Source organism: Pelecanus crispus, chromosome 10, assembly GCF_030463565.1.
Source record: "Pelecanus crispus isolate bPelCri1 chromosome 10, bPelCri1.pri, whole genome shotgun sequence".
Classification (NCBI taxonomy): Eukaryota; Metazoa; Chordata; class Aves; order Pelecaniformes; family Pelecanidae; genus Pelecanus; species Pelecanus crispus.
This window is the reverse complement of record NC_134652.1, coordinates 5,181,690-5,202,424: the sequence shown is the minus strand read 5'-3', so window position 1 is coordinate 5,202,424 and position 20,735 is coordinate 5,181,690. Positions and strand designations below refer to the sequence as shown.

The 20,735-nt window shown below is 39.3% G+C and overlaps 1 protein-coding gene across 1 annotated transcript in view; it reads right to left on the bottom strand.

Moving 5' to 3' along the window:
- Positions 1–4,669: 4,669 nt before the first annotated feature.
- Positions 4,670–20,735, bottom strand: part of CPXM2 (carboxypeptidase X, M14 family member 2) — a 78,950-nt gene continuing 62,884 nt past the window's right edge. Inside the window, exons 7-13 of the mRNA XM_075717571.1 lie at positions 19,131–19,254; positions 17,472–17,668; positions 16,450–16,629; positions 15,158–15,455; positions 10,873–11,012; positions 10,250–10,349; positions 4,670–4,923 (exon numbers count right to left, since the gene is read on the bottom strand). Of these exons, the coding sequence (XP_075573686.1) occupies positions 4,670–4,923; positions 10,250–10,349; positions 10,873–11,012; positions 15,158–15,455; positions 16,450–16,629; positions 17,472–17,668; positions 19,131–19,254 (1,293 nt within the window). The remainder of the gene's footprint in view (positions 4,924–10,249; positions 10,350–10,872; positions 11,013–15,157; positions 15,456–16,449; positions 16,630–17,471; positions 17,669–19,130; positions 19,255–20,735) is intronic.

Below are 20,735 nucleotides of genomic sequence, written 5' to 3'. Positions count from 1 at the left end.
ACAAAAATGTCATCTCAAGCTGAATGACATTTAAAAAGAAATTAAAGACTAGAAAGCACATTAGACTAAGTATGTAGATGTGATTTAAACTTGGAAAATTAAGGAAATACCAGAATAAAGACCTAAAGCTTCTATAAGTTAATCACCTGAAGCCAAAAACCATTCATAACCATTTCTCAAGGACTGAGAAAACTGCTTGCCACTACAATAGCACAAAGAATCAGAGGCAAAAGTGGCACTAAAATTATCCATGAAATCAACTGTAAAAATCACTGACCCTCTTTCCATGTACGCAACTGCTCCAAGTAAGAAAAGAAAAGGACTTTTGGAAAGTTGTATGCTCTCAGTGAGTATGAAAGAGAGCTGGTTTGGGCTCCTGCTGGAGATCTGGTAGGTGTACACAGAGCTGTTTGTCTTGCGGTGCTTCTATGCCGGCACAGCGGTGTACTGCAGCAGGACGTGATGCTACCACAATTTATACGACTTGTATGTGTTTTTATACTTCCTCCCTCAGGCTTATGGTATTATGACTGAATTTACACAGAGACTGATTACAAAGATAAATGGTAGAGAGGCACATTTGCCTCCAAACTCAGGCATTTTCAGAGCCTTAGAAAATATATTATATGCCAATTTTTAAAGGTTAACTAGTGAAAGTCGTTGGTGTGAAACCACTGGTACCCTATTTTAAGTTTACTCATCTCTGTTCCAGTGTTTCTCAAAAAGGTCAACCACCTACTACAACATGATAAAGAGGCAAGTAAATCTGGCTGTATAACTCCATCACTGACTGCCAAAATGCACACTTTGGGAAGATGTCCCATATTCACTGAAAATAATGAGCTGAAGTTAGAGGAAAAAACCCACAACTATACATGGATAAAAGAAGAGAAAGTAGTTGGTGACAGAAGTTGAAAATATGTGACAGGCTTAAAATATCCACCGAAAAATTGCATTTCTTCACCAGCATAGTCAATAGCTTCATTTACATCCATTTTTATCAGTGTGTTTTACCCACACAGAGCTCAACCTCCTGGTAAAAGGGATACTCAGATACTCCTAGCAGTCTTCTGGTGCCAGCAGATTAAATTTGGGTTGGAGATTACCAAGTTTCACTACACTTATACCAACGTGTGTAAGTAGATATAGTTTTTGTGGATACAGTTTATTGGTTTCAGCATTCCCAAGCTGATTTGCAGATACTGAGATCTGTCTTTGAGAGGTTAACATACTTATAGTTACTAAGATGGATGAGAAAAACTGAGATATGGGGTGATAAAAATTATGATAATTAAGCAGATAAAAAATGAATAGCTAGATAGCATAACATGGATAGTCAAGGAGAAGCCAGCCAGCTCCCACTGCATTTTATGATTGTCAGGGCTCTGCATGGGAGCAGATGACGGATGGCTGGTAATTATCAAGGCGAGTGGAATATGTCCTGTTTTAACCTTTTATTTGTTTAACCTTCACTGTGTGGGTGAGATTGTGTAGCTGGATGTCTTATTACTTGGAAGGGTGTTTATTTTTTTCTTTTATATCGGGGATGATCAAAACTTAGCAAGGTCCTCATATAAGTAGCTGTTAAAATGGAGCTGTAATTATAAAAGGAGCATATCCATCCTCAAGCTTTATTTCCTGTCATTTCTGCAGGGTTGCCTATTTTCCTACAACACTAAAAGGAAAAGAGATTAAAAGCACAGAATCTAGAAAAAATTACTTGTTCTAAAGATGTGGAAAAGGTAGATAAATAGAAAACATTCGTATACAAATTTATTGGTTTGTGGTTTGGATCTATCTAAAGGTTAAATAGTGGTGCTATGTATTTCAAAGAAAATGAACATTTTAACTCCCGAGTGCATAACTACAGCAGTAAATAGGGCACACATCAGTTCAGTATTATTATATTCAGGGCAAGCATAAGCATCTTAGCACAAGATATTCACACATCTGAAGTTCCTAGTAAAATTCCTTTGAACTTGAGTGTTTTCCAGCATAAAGGTGCTGGACAATGAAAAAATAATTGCACAGACAAGTAGACTTGACAGCTATTAGGCCATTTATTTAGTAATGCCTGGACTAAAATGGAGTAAGGTCACCTGCATTAGTCATAGTTCTGCTGTGCCCAAGTATGTCTGAGCACTAGTCACGGCCAGTAAAGAGCACCAAGGCCACTGTCTTTGGTGTCTGGTGTTACTAAGGACTTCAGCAATCAGAGTCCATCTAATTTTAGCTAATAGCCATTGAAGAATTTCCCATCAAATCCACTCCTTGCTATCAAATAAAAAAATAACTTCCCATTGAGATAATCTCATACCTGAGAACAAAGCATAGGGACCTCTAGGTTTGTAAAGTAAATCTCAAAGCAGCCTGAAACATTACTTCAAGGTAGAAAGAACTGACCGGCCAGGACTAAGATAGTGGTTTCCACCCTCAATCGGATTATCAGAGTGATTTAAATTTGGCTGGTTAGTTCCTTGTTTTCCTGTGCATGCCAACTACCCCCAGCAAGATGACCAGGTATCTTTTGTGGAAGTCCAGAGAGAAGCCACCTAAGAAACTCCATCAGTTCATAACACAAAAAATTGTGTATGGCCCTGATCTATTGTGGTGGTAACAAAACCTATATATGCCAATGAACAAGCCAAATTAAACTGCTAACAAATTGTCTGCTGTCATTACTCCATATTCCAAAATTATTTCACATCGCTACCTGCACGACGACATCATTAATCCCTTCTCAGCTGCCAAAAAAACCCTTCTTGACAAGTTGCTGTTATATTTGCTATAAAAAAAAATATATGGCATGTAGAATGTTGTAAGGGTGGTAAATAGAGTGAAATAAATAAAATATAATTCCCAATGCTAATATAATGATTGGATTATTTGTTTACCTCTATTACTTAATTTAAATGATGCTGATGGGAGTTGGAGTCCCATAATTTCAGTTAAAGAACATTATGTATGCACTCTTCTATTTTCTTTGAGCCCTTGCTGCCAAACACATTGCTGTTATTTAATGGTATCTGCAGAACAAGCATGGGCTGGAATTGTCTAAGCAATTTAAGAATATGACTATTTATTATGCAAGGCTCATGATTGTATTATTCATTCTGCACTCTTTTGCCTTTTCTGTGTTTACAAGATTCGTTGACAAGAAAAAAAGATTTAATACAGATGGCACATGGTATTTTTACAGTAAGTTTTCTACTTGCACTTTATTTTTTCTGTTTTGAATGATACTTTGGTGAATGTTTTTTCCAAGAATCATATCAAATAGGCAAAAACTGTAATAGCAATTAAAATACTTTAAACAGGACTGTATTTGGAAGTGTATGCCGCAGTCTTTCTACCAAGCATATTAAGAGATGTTTATTTAGCCACAGACTTTTGACTGGCTAAAATCATACAGCTGGCCCTTCATTTGGTATAATTAAGGTTGTAACACTGAAGCTAGCAGAGCAAAGTTGATTTTCACCAGCTGACAGTTTGACCAGTGTTTATGTAGTTCATTGTTTCCTAGATCTGATCTGCATCTTTCCTGAACCTCAATCCTGTCCTGCTGTACAATTTTGTTACTTAAAAGCCAGTAATAAAGCACAAATCCTGCTCTCATAGATTTGTACGGCCAGAAAAGCAGCAGCAGTGCAGTGGCGAGATGAGCAGACCACGCAGAGGAATACAAAATCCCTTGCATGTCATGGAACACAGCGGCACAAGGTGTGTATGAGCACAAAAAGCACTTACAGGCAGGACAGAATCAAGAAAAAATATGATGTCAGTGGATTTGTGAACTATGCACATGCCAGTGACCCAAACTCTCCTCACATATGTGAGATATGACTGGCTGTATCCACAAGAAAAGCTTTGTTTCGAGTCCTTCTCCCAGGTTAGAGAAGGGGTGCCACGCCACAGTGCTGCAGTGGTCCTTATCCCTTGCCCTTGTCATTAGGTTTAGTTAATGGAGTAAAAACGCATCCTTAAAAAGCCAGAGGAGAAAACCACTCCTGGCATTAAACTCTGGAATCACAAGACATCCTTAAATACAAACAACCCAAGCAGGAAAGCTAAGGTGGGTTATTCGCTTCACATTTTTTCCCCAAGTATTATGGTGCCTGTCAAAAGGTGGACTTTCAGGGAAAGGGGGACTGAAATTTTGACACAGATTTTAATGATATTCAATAGAAGTTGTCCCCTCTCAGCTTACCTCCTATATGAGAGTAAAATATAGAGAGTGTCAAAACTTTTTTGAACTGCAAAAATATACCAATTTTATACTTTAGAAACAACATTTTTCAGTTTTTCATTAAAAAAAGCACTTCTCCTTTATAAGTATCTCTTTTTTCTTTTTTCTATTTTTAAAGAAAACAGATTTACAAAGGATTAAATAACCCAACAAGCAAAAAATTTCATTCCAGATTAACTCAAAACATCTTTCTACAGTCTTCCTGCCTCTCCCCCCAGACCGGGGCTTATTTTGGTTCAACTTGAATTTTGTTTCTGGTTTTTTGCCAAACTGAAAAACCCCACTATTCATCCAGCTCCACTAACAGAAAGGCCTCGTGCAGAGAAATATGTATGAAGAGACGGGCTATGTAACTCTCACTACGACTAGAGCCAGGCTGACAGAAGCAGAGCTCGTGGACCTCGCAGGCTGCCGAGCTGAGGTCTATCGCTGCTGCCGCCACTGCCGAGCCCTCTGCCTGAGCCGCCGGATGGACAGGCTGATCGGCTGCTTCCCAAACTTCTTCATGATCTCCTTGATTCTCGCCAGGTTGGTTTTGGAGATGGTGAAGTCGCACTGGGTAGCTCCCATGTCGTAGCCGACTTCGCAGGTCTTGGTGGCGGTGGTGTAGCCCTCTGCCTTCACACCCACCACATATTCTCCTGGGTTGAGAAGACGCCAGTAATCCCCATCGGCTCCTGGTAGGAAAAGAGATGGTTTTCAGGACAGTGGCCCTTTCTCCTTGAGGAATTTGTTTATGAGAATACAGAAATACCAGAAATAAGGTGACGGCACAGGCAGCAACCCTGCATTGTCACACCAGGACGGTGCCAAGGAGGCTGCCGCCCATCACACGTACCCCTCCTCGTCCTGCCAACCCTACAGGAAAACACACCTCAAACATATTTTCCAAATGATGAAAAAAGGATGATGGGCTTCAGTCTGGCCTAAGATTTCTGTCAGTTGAAGTCAAAAAGATCCTGAGGCAAAGGGTCATATTGTAATGGTTGGTGATCCCTGAGGGGTATAAACGACCTTCCCCAAACTAATTTCTAACTAACCAGGCAAGAGAAGCTCCAGTGGGGTACCTACATAGCACTCATGATCCTGGCCAGACCACCTGGACACAGGCGTTTTGGTGTTATTTAGTGATATTTGGTGATATATATATATATCGCAAAGCATGTGAATGCATAATGTCAACTCACTTAGAGACCTAAGTAAATCCCCCTTCCATAAAATCTTACATTGAGTTTTATTCCACTAATTTTCCTACAAACTGTAATTCATCGTGTACTCTACCACTTGCTTACCCGTAAGAGCATGAAGAGAGCTCCTCTAATCAACAAAATTACTCATGCATAAAGAAAGATGTATTTTAACACATCGTTGAATCAGGACTTTCTGTTTTCTTTTTTTTTTCCCCCGTATATAATCTCAGGTTACCCATAGGTACATAAGGATGGTTTTAGACATTTTAACTAGCAAGTATTGCTTAGCTGTGGATTGAAAAAGGTGAAACATTCATATCTAAAATTAGTTTTGCACTCTATCCTGGGAAAACCCACTGTGGAATGAAAGTGCATATTCAAGTATGTAATTCTAGATATAAATAGAAATGCAACATCTCTTGTATGAAGAGGGGTTAGGTTTTTTTTAACACTGATAAGAACCGACAACCTTACTGTCACTAGCCTTGAGTCGCTTGCAATGCAGTGTATTGCAAAAACTAAAGATGATTTGGGTAAAAATATTACATTTGGAAAAAGATCAGACTAGCTAGCCTCTGTTTAGAGAAATATGATTTTAATTTAGGGCTTGGTAAAATAGTGAATATGTTTGCAAACAGCAAGTGTTAGCAAAACAGCGATATCAGCTATACCCTGATAGTGCAGTCTCTGAACGCAAGTGTGAAATGTGTGCAAGTAGCACACCCGACCAGGTTATTCTTGCAAACCAGCTTGCTCAGGTTTTTCTTTCAGCCAGTTTGACCCTAATTGGTGTGATGATCAAAGTCTGGATTTGCTGCTTCTCAGGACTCGGGCATTTTTAGGAAGGGCTCTCTGAGAAGCTCTTTATTCAGTTCTCCCTTACTATTGTGTCCATTGACACCTTAACCAAACCACGAAACAAAGCTGCCCAGATTTCTGGAATTTATCCCTAAGGGCTCATTTTTAGCTGTAAATGCTCTGGCGATACTACAGGGCTGGCGAAAGGCTACGGATCACCCCATGCGTGGCTGTGAACGTATCCCTGCTCAGAGTTTGGCTTTAGTCCCTGGACTTCAAAACTGACCCACATTTTTCTGACACATTTAACAGGCAGTTCATCACAACCCCACACACAAGGCCAGAAAAAAATCTACACATTCACACACCACCGGGAAATTATTATAAGGCTGGATATTAAACTGTTAGCAGGATGTACTGTACCTGCTTTCCATTTACAAGTAAGTAGACATTAGTATTTCTGTCAGCTGTCATTGCCCAGAATTAAATACCAGGCTAAAAGTTTTTGGTTTTTTTTTTTAAATCAGATTAAATGCAGTAGGTAAAAAATTTCAGAGCAGATGGTAAGAGAAACACAATTAAAAATACAGATAAATTTAGTAAATAATAGGTTTGCTAAAAGAGTAGGCTCCAGTGGGAGCAGGCTGGAGGCAGACTATCTCCTCCTATTGGGTCTGGGAAAGAATTGCCATGTCTGCTTAGATAAAATAACAATGCATAAAAATACGAAGATGGTATTATTATAAATTAAATGTCAGATACTCCATAAACACTTCAATTCAGAGGAACACTCTTTGAGCCTGACAGGACAGTCCTCTGTTACAATTGTGTCATATTTACACTTACATGTACCACATTTTACTAATTTAAATACATTATAAAAATCTATCCTAGTGCTCTGTTACCCACAAAAGACTCTCCAGGAAAGCTAGCCATAGTGCTGCACACCCAATGCATATAATAACTAAAACTTAACTTTTCTCTACTGAACAGGCAGCCAGGAATGAGGCTGGAGAGTTATAATACCAGAATTATGCTTAGCTTAGTCTAATGTTATTAAATATTACTAAATCTACTTCAAAATCTTTGGGTTTCGTTACATAAAGTGTACTGAAATCATATGAAACTTACCAAAATATTCATAAAAATTTCTCTCAACATTGTGTGAAATTAAATTAATTATGCTTTATTGCAAAAATCACACAGAAATCATAGATGTGCATCCATCTTTGGACTCTGGTACGGGCTGTGATACCGAAGTGTTTCACTAGAAGGAAACTCTACATTTCTTCATCAAGATTTGCTTTGAGGTTTCCAAAATGTGCAATTACGGGAAGCAACCCACAAAACTGCCTTTGCACCATGGGGAAAGGAGGTGTCCAGGTGCATTTGGTCATCCAGCTGGTGAACTCTTTTCCAAAGGTTATCTCATAGAGCACAGTCCACGTCTAACTGTAACATGTAATCACTCAGACTTAATCAATAGCTACATCTGCATCAAGAGAAATGGAATAGTTTTCCACAAAGCTCTTACTCTCAGAATCAATGACTTCAATTAGCCTATTAATATTGTTAGCTTAGTGTCACCAACCCTCTCTTCCTGTAAGATATATTGTATGGCCAAGAGAAATTAAAAAAAAGTGTTCCATGCACTTTTTTTTTGTCCACAGGAAGAAGCAGAGAAATTTTCTCAAACAAGTGAATGTTATTAGAGGGCCTTTACAGACAACTTTTGTCTGGCTCTACAGGGTAGTTGACCACACTAATGTATCAAAGAAACAGTAGCTACCTTACAGCTTAGCTCACTTAAAACTTATATGAATAGAGATAGTGGCCATAATTCTTCTCCTACTTGGCCTATTTTTATATCAAGGCAGCTCAGAGGTTTAAATGGACACATTTTTCATTTTAAAATGTATAAATGAAAGAAGACTGCTGACAATTTGCCTTCTTTCTCTGGAGTTATATATGTCATTTTAGCTTTTTGGCTCCAACATAAATTCTCTAGTTTCAATGAGTAATGAGACATACATTGTTACATGTATAATATAAAACAAGATAAAACTTTTATCTTCCCATGTACAAAGTGATTCCCAAACAGACTGTCAGCTTAAAACGTCTCATTAAAAAGAAGAATTAAAAAGAATTAAATAAGTACTTTTATTTTTACTAATGAGTGCAGGTGGCCTCGAGCCACAGAAGCTCAGCTCTAAGTCTAGTTGTAAACAGCTGCAAGATTCCCCGAGCATTACAAGGTGGATTCTGGGATCTTGCATATTTATTACACATGCCACTAGGACTCCTTTCCACATGCGTGTTTGCTGTCTTTAAACCGTTGATTTTTTCTTTCATGTGGCAACACAGTGTGCTGAGAGCTGGAGATTAATCACCTATTGCATATACTCGGCCTCAACCAGAGCAATATATTAATTCTGTTAACAGAGTAATACAACCTACAGTTTATGGCAGTCTGTCAAGACTGCCAAGACTTCCAAGACAAGGAAAAACAACTGATTACTTTAAGTCCTGCTATCATTTCCCAGTGGTCCCATTTTGAAATATTTAAGGCAGAATCATTATTGCCTAATTAAATATCTGTCATTCAATGTTTTCTTTTACAACAGAGACACAGTAGCACTGAAATAAATTTAATCATAAACCAAGTTAGTCATTCCAAGATTTATTATTGGCTCAGATAATCTACTGTAGCAAACATTAAAGATTTGGAAGTCTCTTATCTAAAGCTCTATGATATTCCATAGCCTGAAATCAGTTTACATGTCAAAGCATACCATACTGTACTTTGGTGGCAAAGCACGTGAAAGTGGCAGCAAATGAAAGACCCAGAATGCCAGTCAGGATGTAAAAAACACGTAAAATTAGTGTCCCTGATTCTATTATTGAAACAAATCTAGAGCACGCAACAATACCATTTGTCTGATTATTCACCGTGACGCTACTTTTCCATAAACATCCAACAGAAACCTTGTTAACCTCTTTCAACCAGCACTTTGAGTGCAATCACTAAAGACTCCTGCTGACATCTTGTTTTGCTATTTCTTTCCGCATGCTCCTCTCCTTGCTATGTCCCCTCTGTTGTTTCTCCATTTAAGATGACTGTGTGTCTTAAATCACGGTACAGTACCTAGACAAGCACAATGGCCATTGGACACAATCCCGCCCGCTATCTGCCAACAACAGTTTTCAGGTATTACTATTAATCTTGGAATTGGCTAGGGTCTGTTTAAAGCAGTTCTTTATTTAGTGCCGTAACTACTTTCCAGGCCATTAAATAGGGTTAGAGTTTACACTGAGTATACATATCTGTGTCTGGGTATAGATCAAGACTGTGCTAACAAGGCAAATAGCCAACTGTGTATTTTTTTTGGACTATACAGATTGAAAAGTAATTCTCTGGGCTGAAATTCTCCCGTGCAAAGCAGTGTCTCTACTGAGCCCCATTAAATGATCTTTTAGAAAGCTGTGATGTTTTGCAGGAGACTCTTCAGGTTGTGAAACTCCCCCTTCCCTGCAACAGCTGTTCCTCCTCCGGACACAGCTCCAAATCACTTCTCCAACACATTCGCAGTCCTGTAACTGTTAACAGCCAGAGAAACACTCTTCACCCACCAAGGCATTACCTACACCCTTGTTTTTCAGTGCTATAATTATTCTGGGTTAGATTTGTGCTACCTTTACACGAGAAAAGGAGTAATAAGAGTTCTTTAGACATAGCCTTACTCAGGCTGTTGACTTGGGGCAGATAAAAGGCCGTTTGCTCACTCCTGTAAAAGAGGTGGAAAGCCACAGTTCTGTTCCTGTCTCTGCAGCTGCACCATGGGAAGAATGACCCCCTCCTCATGTGCCACTCCTTCTGCAACGCTTTCCTTGGACTGCATACTATCTGCTGGCTTTTCTCAGAAAAGCGTTCAAAGTTGCAATGAGTTTCTGTATTTTGTTTTTAAACCGTAAACCTGTTCATTTGCACTGATGATTTTGGTTTTGTTTTTCTTACCTGTGCGAATGTCATGGTTAACGCCTTCTACTGAAATAACAGCATTTGGGATTCCCTTTCCATGCACGTCTTTTACTATGCCTTTGATGCCTCGGTGGACCTATTGAGAGAATAAAAAACCCAAATATGTATTGCACAGCAATGCACAGTACTATCATTAGGAAGATACAACAAATCATTAATTCCATATGTGAACAAAGTGTATTCTATTCCTACTTTATGGTTCATGTAACTTTGAAATATCATTATTAACCCAGTATCAGCCTTCAGGCATTAGCTACTTCTGAACCAGCTTACAAATTCTGTTAGCATTCCTGAGGCATCAAATTCGAGCGACAGATAAAACAAGCAGATAAAGAAGCAGACATAAGGAGATTTTTTTTTTCTGGCAGTCATTACTAGCAAGCTTTGCACTCATGTCAAATTTTAACAAGCTTTGTTATTTTGTCCTCCTAAGTTAAAACAGCCTGGCTGAAGTGATATGCCAGTATTGCTTATAGGTAAGGTTTCTATCACGATAATCATGTAATTAGTCATGCAAGAAAAATATCAGAAACCTTAAACTCCCTTTCAATCTGAAAGGAGTCATCAAGTTATTCAGAAGTTGTTCTTCTGTCAAATACCTGTTCCATAAAAACAATCAGGGACTCGCGGTTGTTTTCCCATTCTTCGGGCAGCTCACTCTCGTGGGGATACTTGTCACAGCCAACGTAGATGGATAGCTCAAAGCAGTTTGTGTGCAGATAACTGAAGTCGTTTATGCCTGTCAATAGGAGGTAAAAAAGAAACAATTTTATATCATCTTGTAATCTATTGATCAGATCTGATTATTTTATGCAAAGTAATATAACTTATTTAAACACAAACCGGGTATTTTTCTAGCTGACTTAGTTTGCAGCCTTGGCAGGGCAAAAGTTTTTTAGGAATGCCACATCTCCTGTAACAGAGTGCCGGGGTAACATCAGAGCCGTACATGTAACAAAACAAGGCTTTCTAAAGACAGCGTCCCACCAACATGTGCAAAACTGAGGAGACGAGATTGCAGCATGACAGCAGGGCCCCCCATGTCAGCCCAGCCCCGCATCCCCACTCCTTTGCTGCAAAGAGCAGCGTCCTTCTGCCACCACAAAACTTAAAGGAAATAGAGAGTTAGCAGAAAACAAACAAAAAAATTAAAGTAATTCCAGATAAGGTTTCTATGATATTGATGGAGAAGATGGGGGCACACCAGGAAGATGTTAGGAAAGGTTTTTTACAGCAAAAAGTTTGTGCTTTGCTTTTAAAGCACTAAACTTCGCTAATCCTGGATACATTCCCATGGAGCAGCTCTCACCTTATGATTGCCCGGGGTAGAAATGGGACGGTCTACATTCCCTTGCTCGGATGTGGGGCCATTAACCGAACTTATACAACCCTAAATGTCAGGATGCAGAGTAATGTGCACACAGTGGTTATGTAAAAATGATTTATCAGAACAGCAGACAAAATCATTTCTCAGTCTAAATGTTTTCCCATGTAAGTAATCTAAATGATAGGAAAGCCAGAAAAATCAAGGTAGTAATAAATCTTTTAAGTTATATATGGTGTCTATTGTCTTGTAAGGGATGAAAGGATCTATTCTGGTCTTTCCCTGTTATGGCTTTGCAGAGGACTGGAACTTGCACTGCTGTTCTGCCACAGGGATTTCCATTAGAAATATGTCCTAATCAAAACCCAGGAACCTCCGTGCCTCCCACCTCTGAGGAGCTGCAATTTAAGTCCACAGTACAGAGAGCGCTGTGACCTTTGCAAAGGTCCTGAGCACTAAGGAAGGCTGTGTTTAGATACAGATCTCAAACTTTTCCATTCTCCAGGTTTCTTTCCCATTTCTCACAAGTAATTTTCCTTTGGGAAATCCCATTTATTAGTTCTCCACGATCACACAGATAACATGATACAGTACATGAACACTAAGAGGAAGAAATGACGTGCGCTTCATTTCTTATTCCACCTGCATTTCTAATAAAAGATTATTTTAAAAAGCATTTATTAATGATCATTAATTGTTATATTTTAAATGGCAAAGATTAGCAGGAAATGCATTCACCAAGTGCTTCTGACTGAAAAGAGTTAGAAAAAAACCCCTAGTTCTGTCCAATTACCATAGAGCAGTAGTCAAGTATTTAACAAGCCCTCAGTGCCTTCTGGATGCAGAGCAGGAGGATTATACAATGCAGATGTTAAGCTTTTCGCTTTTGTTGATGAGCAAAGCCTAAATATCAGACAGTGGCATATGCTACTCTGCATAAATGTGCTTCCCCTCCATTCGAGAAACAGCCACAGTTATTTTCCCCTCTCACACTGTATTGCATCCTGATTAATCTATTGTGAAATGTTTTGCAATACACAGTAATTGCTCTGTTTTAATACATGTATTTAACAAAATGGCTTAACGCTGCCAAGAGCAACTCTCAGTGTAGTGTCTGAAACATGCAAATCCAGCCTTGAAAACACTGGATGTAAAATGAAATTCAGCTGTTCTTTGCCTTTGTGGAATTCACGCAGTGCAGAAACGTGATATGTAAAATTGCTGAAGAACTTGTATTCATTGCAGCCCATGATATGTGCAGGAAATAACATGGCTGGGTTTCAAAGGCAGTGTGTTTGATATCTGTGCAAGACATCTATGGTGCACATACTTCTCCAGGCACTCTCTGGTGCTGAAAAGGAATTGGAAAAATCCCTTATAAATTTTCCCATGGCATAGAGCAGTGCAAAGTTTTCATGCACGATGGCTGCAAGGCCAGGGAGCAGGTGGATGAGGAGAGAGAGGATGGGCAGCTTCAAGTTGTGCTACAGCCAGGAGGTGCCACCCACACCAAAGGACAGGTGGGGCAGCTTTCTGCAAGCAATATTTTGGGGTGTCACCTTCAGGTCAGCCATTAAGCAAGCAGGGGTTTAGGGAAAGAAAGTGTTACATGTTGATCTAAAAGGTAAGTAAACAGAAAAAGTGGAGCGGCTACATCTATGTAGGCATGGAATTACAGAGTGAAAAGACATAGGGGAAATCTGTCTCCAAATCTAGGATCATATTTGGACAACCCTTTACAACGCAAGGTGCCACGGGTTAGCTATCAGCTGTAATACATATATATGTACGCATATATACATCTGCCATACAAATCACTCTCTTCCCTTTGTCTATGTAGAGAAGAAGTCTAAAACCATCCTGCAGGTTGAAGGCTGAGCTCAAATGGAAACCACATCTTTTGAAGCTTAGTCTGGAATCCACGGTGTAAAGAATCAAAAGTAAAAGCTATATTCCAGCATTTTGCTCAGTCTCAGAAGTCTTATTATAATGGAAGAGAGTGGGATGTAAAGTATAATGAGAAACATCATAAAGCAATAAAACAAATCAGATGAACTAAATCCAATATGCAATTTTTACTAAGAAATCAAGATACTATTCAGCATCTGTATTGTACATCATTACTTAATGTAACTTAGTGTGACAGCCATTAGTGACATGGCCAATGTCATCTTTTCTGGATCGATTCATAATCATGTTTCTTATAGCACTTAGGAAAATTAAACTCATAAATTAGGTAATTAAGCAGTCAAGTTAACATTCAGAGGGTTTTTTTAGAATTTGTGGAAATGCGTAGAAATGTATTGTCAGGCATTGGCCTTGTGATCTAAGCAGTTCAACCTTCCCCCCCGAATTCACCCAGCACTTTTTAACCTCCTGAAAAATATTTGAAAAGAAAAGTTAATTCTTGGCTCTAGCCTTTAGAGGCTGGCCAGCATTAACTTTACACAGGCCAATGTAAAAGCCATAAAAGTTGTGTCCAAAATTTAAAAATGTTTATGCAGTGAAACTACCTGCAAGGTACAAACAAGAGCCAGCTCCAATAAAACGTGGTCTGCACAGATGTTCACTTGCATCTGTTTGCCATTACTGCTGTAGTTGTTCCTATCGTCATTCACGCAATGGCAGATGCACAGCTCATGTCTTAATTTCATAGAATACGTTGTCTGATGTACTTATAAAAACCAAAGATTTTGAGCAGAACTGTGATGAATCAGCAGAGTGCCTGTTCCGAGTCTGCTTGAAGTGTACACCCATAGAGATAACTGCGCCCATTGCTGTTAAAAATGTGCTTCTAATTGGGCTTTCCTAGAAATCGATGCTTTGTCTGAACTGCAGGACATGCCTTCCCCTTCACACTGCTTGACCAGGGTGAGAGGCTGGGGCATATGGTGAATGATGCAGTCTGTAATGTATTCTGGCAGCAGAAATGCCTACGGAGCCCGTGCAAATTTTAAGTGTAAGCACGTCCAGGTCCTTTAAAAATAGGATGGTAACAGGCAAGCAGCAGCTTTTTGTGGCATGTTTTTACAGTTCAAAGTGAATGTGAGTGGGGGCCAATCTGCAACTGAGTTCAGCAAGCAGGAGGCTGAAATCATGATTTTCTTATCCAAGGGCCACTGGAGTCTCTCCCAAGGCTCCCAGACTGGTTTGGGAGTCACTGCTTTGGCTCTGACACTGGTTACCTCTGCTGTTTGGCAGCATCATTGTGTTGGCACCCTCTGAGATGGCAAAGGCTGACAGGTTCCCTCCTGGGTTTAGACTGGGTTGGTTTTCTCCTGACAAACCATCTTGAATGTATAAAATCCATAAAACTAACGTATTCCATGTGCACTTTTAGAAACCTCAGTAGTAAATTAAATGGCCACCAGGTATTAATGACACAGTCTCCTTCAACCCTCTGATACCTGACGAAATGCAGTGAACAGACTTTCAGATGGGGATGTTCTCCTCTTAGTGCACAAGTTTGACCACCATTGCCACTGCAACATACACCAGGCAGTGACGGCATTCTCATATTTAGCGAGGTAACGCTAATTGCAGCTCCTACGGACACTTACTTCCAGCCACGGTATGCCAGGACGCTCCATTAACAGTGCCATCCTCCTTTTGGAAATCCTCCGTGTGACACGCTCTCCTTCTCGCATCTGTCATCAGGCGGTGAGTGGAGGCATAGGAATATGCAAGCCAGCGAAAGACGTGGTCATCTGGGGTAGGTGTGTAATCCTGGGTTTTCCACATCGATCGCACCATATCATAGGGGTACGCCACCACCAGCTCCCCTCCCTGCAAATTGCCACCCAGCACAAAAGGAATTTTTTCCATCCATGCTATTATTGCCCGCGTCTCAACTGCCACCTGGGAGAAAAAGAAAGAGCAGCTTTGATTCAACCTGTGAAATTGGATAATCTTCTTTCAAAGGTAGACCAGATGCAGGAGTCCTGCTTTGAGTTTCTTAGCATGGAGTGAGTAGCCAGCACAAGAGATGTGGCCAAGGAGAAGAGCTTCTTTAAATTACAGTGCTTGCCAGCTGTGCTCTGGAGGTCACCAACAGCCCACAAAAACTAGCAAAACCTTAATGTTAGTAATCTCTGCAGCAGGAACATCAATGTAGAGTGAGGCCAAGAGCAGCAACCAACAGAGATGTCAGACCATGACACTGCTCCCCCTGCCATTGGCTGAAATGAGTTTTCAAAATAAGGGATTTTAAGCACAGAAATATTTACAAAGCCGGCAGAACTGACACAGTTAAGTGCCTTCCCCTCAAACTAGGCGAATCTCAGCCACTATAAATAGTTGCCATTAGATTTAAAAAGCCATGCAAAAATAAGTTAAATTTTTGGCACTGTGATCCAATAAATGACTTTAGCATAAGCCACTGCATTGGTTTTGCATGTGCCTCAGCGTTTGCTGTGTTATTTCAAAAAAGAATATCAAGAAAACCCCAGGAGAAATCTGTATTGTGACTGAGTTTGCAAAGAGCTCATCTACACTGCAAAACTAGGGAGAAGCCTGATTTGCAGGACTGAGCCCTGCAGCGGGTTTCTCTTTGTCAACCTGTTGCTGCCTAAAAGTTGGGTATGAAGTCCTCCAGGTTCTCGCAATATCCCAGGGAAAAGAGGATCCTCCGGGAAGCAGTTCCCTTCCAAAAGGCTGCCTCTAAAATACAGGGATGAATGGTATTTTTGTGGTGCATTTTTATTTCTATTGACTAACAAGGAAGATTAAACAAGTAGCTTAGACCAGGTATGTAACTTCACCTACAAGTTACTAATTTCTTGAGATCAGTTGTAAAGCTCACTCTTTCAGCCTGCCCCAGCCTTTGCATTCCCCTCTCTCTAGCCTTACTCACGGTGGCATTTTCGGACAGGTACCAGTCGGGGATTGGGATGTGATGGTTTGGAACTTTTCTTTTACTCTTCTGCTGATCTTCAGACTCCCAGAGCAAAGAGTTTAAATCAGGGAAATTATTGTTGATGTCAATGCCGTCCTGAGTCCATCGTCCTAAAGACCAGCCCCCTAATTCTGAACCCTTAGATTTAAAAAAAAAAAAAGAAAAAAAAAACAGAAGAAAAAAAAAAAAAGAGAAATGTTCATTCCAAATATGACAACCTGTGAGCCCTCAGCAAGGTGTTTGGGGATGTGTCAGAGAGAACTCTATACAGAGAAAGGGAAGGATGAATTATTTAACTAACTGAAATTAATAACTGGCATTTTTTTCATTTTCTATGAAACCTTGAATGAGGTGAAGCAAAACCCATGAAAAATTACTTGGGGTTAGCCAAAATGTTCTGGTCTCTATTTAAGACTGGTTTTCCCATAGATTGCAATGGAGCTGGCATATATTCCCATCCACCGCTGTGAGTGTGACTTTTCTATTTTCTAGTGCATTTTACCAGCCCCTGAAATTTTTCCTCGTGGTGTCTGTCTTCTTCCAGACTGAATGAGTACAATGCCCAACAACTGTGCTCTCCTTAAAGATGCACTATTAAATTTCAGCTGTGGAGGAATGCAATTTTTCATGTGCTTAGCTTGGTTTCTCATGAGAAACAGACTGCATGAATTTTCCATTTTCCGTAATGGTGTTCCTATTGATCTACACACCTCAGTATGGTTTGTTCTGGCAGTCTTTGTGGCCCTCGCTTCTATACACATCTTCTTGTTAACCAGTATCACATAGAATACTGTTTCTTTCAGCTTTTTTTCTGGGTAAGGTGTCTTAGTGGTTTATGTATGCTTTGATGTGTTTACTTTTGAAGTTGTTTATTTTGATTGCTTGTAAAATGTGATCTTTGAAAAAAATGACAACAGGAGCACGTTTCATTAATCTAATAAAATGAAAATAACTCCTTGATATGTTCATAACCGTATTACCGCTTTATATGCCTTGTCATATCCATCTGGGTTGACTGAGGGCAGGAGGTGGATTCTGGTATCCTCAATGAGATGTACAATGCGCGGGTTCCCAGCCAGGTATTCCTGACACATGAACTGCATTAACAAAAGGATTAGCTCACGTCCGAGCACTTCATTCCCATGAGCTCCTGCAATGTACCGAAATTCTGGTTCACCTGTTGGAAACACATGGGGCAGAAGTGTAGTCACAGCAGCAAATCAAATATCTAACCAAATTTCATTTGTCAATCAGCAGCATTTCACTTAAGGAGAGCTGGAGAAATGCCTTAACTGAACAAATGATAGGTGAAAATGTAACTTTACAGAAAGAGATAATTACTTTCTGCTGCTGTTTTAGAAGGGCAGGTTTATGTATCAGTGATATATAAAGCCACCACGTAAAATCTCCAAAACTCATTTTCCATTAAACAGATTTTTAATTACACTCACAATTTCAGTATGTTACAGGTAGATTTTAAAAGCTCTGATAGTCTAAAAATAACATGAAATATACATTGCTGGTAGTTCTGATGTTAAGGCTCTTAAAAGAAACAGTCAGTAACTGGACATAATTGATCTCTGACTTCACACACTCCTTTTCCTTCACTCCTCAAAAAACAGGTTCACATATATTTTTCAAGGTTATACCGAATGCCACAATACTTGCATTCAACTACAAAATACTTCAGAGATGATTATGAATAATGCCAGCTACTAAAAAAAGCCCCATAATTTAGTTGTCCTTTGTATGAATAACACTTGCAGACATCAACAGGACAGACCCTAACTGGCCAAGCTATGGCTTGTGGCTGGATCCACCCTCCCAGCTTGTCTGGCTCATGATAGACTCTTCACATCTTTTCTGCAGGACTCTCAAAAATAGGTAAGTGAACAAGGCAGATTAGATGAACTATTCTGGTGTTAACATCTGAGACTCAGAGACTACAGTGTAAGGTCAGCCCCAAGCCTACTGAGAAATTACATCTATTGTGCTCCATCCCTTATGGCAAAGTAGAGAGATGTCTTAGGAGCACGTTGTAGCATTCTTCCTTGGGTGGGATGAACATATATCAGGCAGGGTACGTATGGACATGGCAAAACACAAGACACCTTTATTTCAACAGCTGCCCCAGGCACTATCATAGTGAGAGCTTTATTTTTCTCCACAGAAGGATCAAAGACTGGATAAGTTTCTATTCTGAAGAATTATATCACTGTAGGAAATTGTACCCCAACACTCACCAGTGAAAGATGATCTGGGAGATTTGACCTGTCCTCGTTCACAGTGCATTCACCCCATACAAAAAAGGTAAATTTCTATCCAAAGCTACATAAATCTCCACTACTAAAATCCATTTCCCAGTACTAAAATTCACTTTTATTTTGTTATTGTAAAGAATAAAACTCATTATTGTTAAAGAATTTGATCCCACATTCAAAATGTCTTCTATTTGTGCTCACCCTCCTCTTCCCAATTTAGAAATATAGCACTGAAGTTCCTCCCACATACATTTGAAATCTTTGCTACCACGAATATAATTCCATCAGTGATAATTACTGCAGATACAGAGAATGAGGAGGAAAAAGAAAGCCAAATTCCAACACTCTTCAACAGATTTAGTTAGACTAAATCCTAACCAACTTCGTGTTCTCCTGGGTTGTCAGAGATCTCAACAGCATACAGCTTTAGTCCTTGGTTGCTTTTTCCAATATTGTAAATTCTTGTGATATTCGGGCACATTTTATTCACGGTTTTCATCAACTGCCAACAAAAAAAATGACATATAGTTAGACAATCAGCATCAAAATAGATCCACTATTAATTATTTCATCCCAAATTAGTTGTGGCAAAACCTCTTCTTTCTCTTTTCTGGTTATTTCTTAGTTGTAAAAGCTTTATGTTTAGTTCATGAATTTATGGCTCTGCTATCACGCAACATAATGTTTCTTCAGCTGGAACAACCCGAGTACTGTCTGCTGAAACACCACAGTGTAGGTGAGGTTCAAGATCTTTCTTACATGAGATATATTTGTAATATTATTACAAAATTAAGGACTTGAGGGGGAAGTTCAATTCAAGGAATAAAACTAACAAAAACATTACTACTGTACAACCAAACATGTTTTCAAAACATTATGCAATGGAGGATAATTAGCCACATTAACTCTTCCTTCTACACACTCTGTGATTTACTGTAGCTCAGTGACTTGAGATGACCCAGGGTGTCAGTGGCACGGCAATGCATATTCATTACAGGTTGCCACAGACACACTCTGGCCAGTAAAGAAGATTTCTCTCTCCTTTGCCCTATGCGGCAGTAACTTAATTCAAAACGAACTAAGAGAGAATGATATCATGCATTTAAACACGATTTTCCCAGTGAATTCTGATTACACCTGCCTCCACTGAGGTAGAAACCAAGCCCACCCTTCTTGATTTACAGTGTGAAATCTCATATGGAAAAATCATCCGTTAAGGCAGTGTTGATGTAGCCAAAATAGTGAGGAAAAATATAATCTGAATGACTCCATAAACACAGCAGGATATACTCCTTCAGTAAATAACAGATTCCTCAGTCTTTGCTTACCAAGTTTCAGCAAAAAATAGAATTAATAATGGAAATGCCAACAGATGGTCTGAAGACATTCCTATCGTCAAAATCTATTCATTTTTTCTGCAGATATTGCATGACATAGTCAAAATATAATCAAATAGCCTTAATGCTTACTAAAGTGCATAGGGAAGGTTGTGGTTAAGGGTAGAGTTCTGTTTAAACCAATGGAATGACACAGATGACATCCAGATAGCGATATCTGGAGTTTGAATTGTCCCACAAACACTTTACTGTGACATTTTAGCTGAATGTTAAAATTTACAAACAAGACTGAAAATTGTTGTTAGTAAGAAGTTATTGCAAATAGCTTTAAATGACAAGAATTAATGTGTCTTCATTTTTTTTTCATTGGAAGGCATTAAAGAAAGAAATAAGGACTTTACTGTAAGTTGGAACCCTAGAGACTATTAATTAGACAATCCTTTCATAAACAAGGGTGCATATGTTATTGAAGAAATATTGTAGCCTAACAAAACTCTTTGCTCATACAGTGTTAATTTAGAAATAATATTGGATGATCACAAGGCTGATGATTTAAAAAATGCAATAATTAGATGTGTCCGATTCCCATGCCACCATTTAGCAAATCTAAGCAGAAACACAATTCACATTGGGAAGAACATTATTA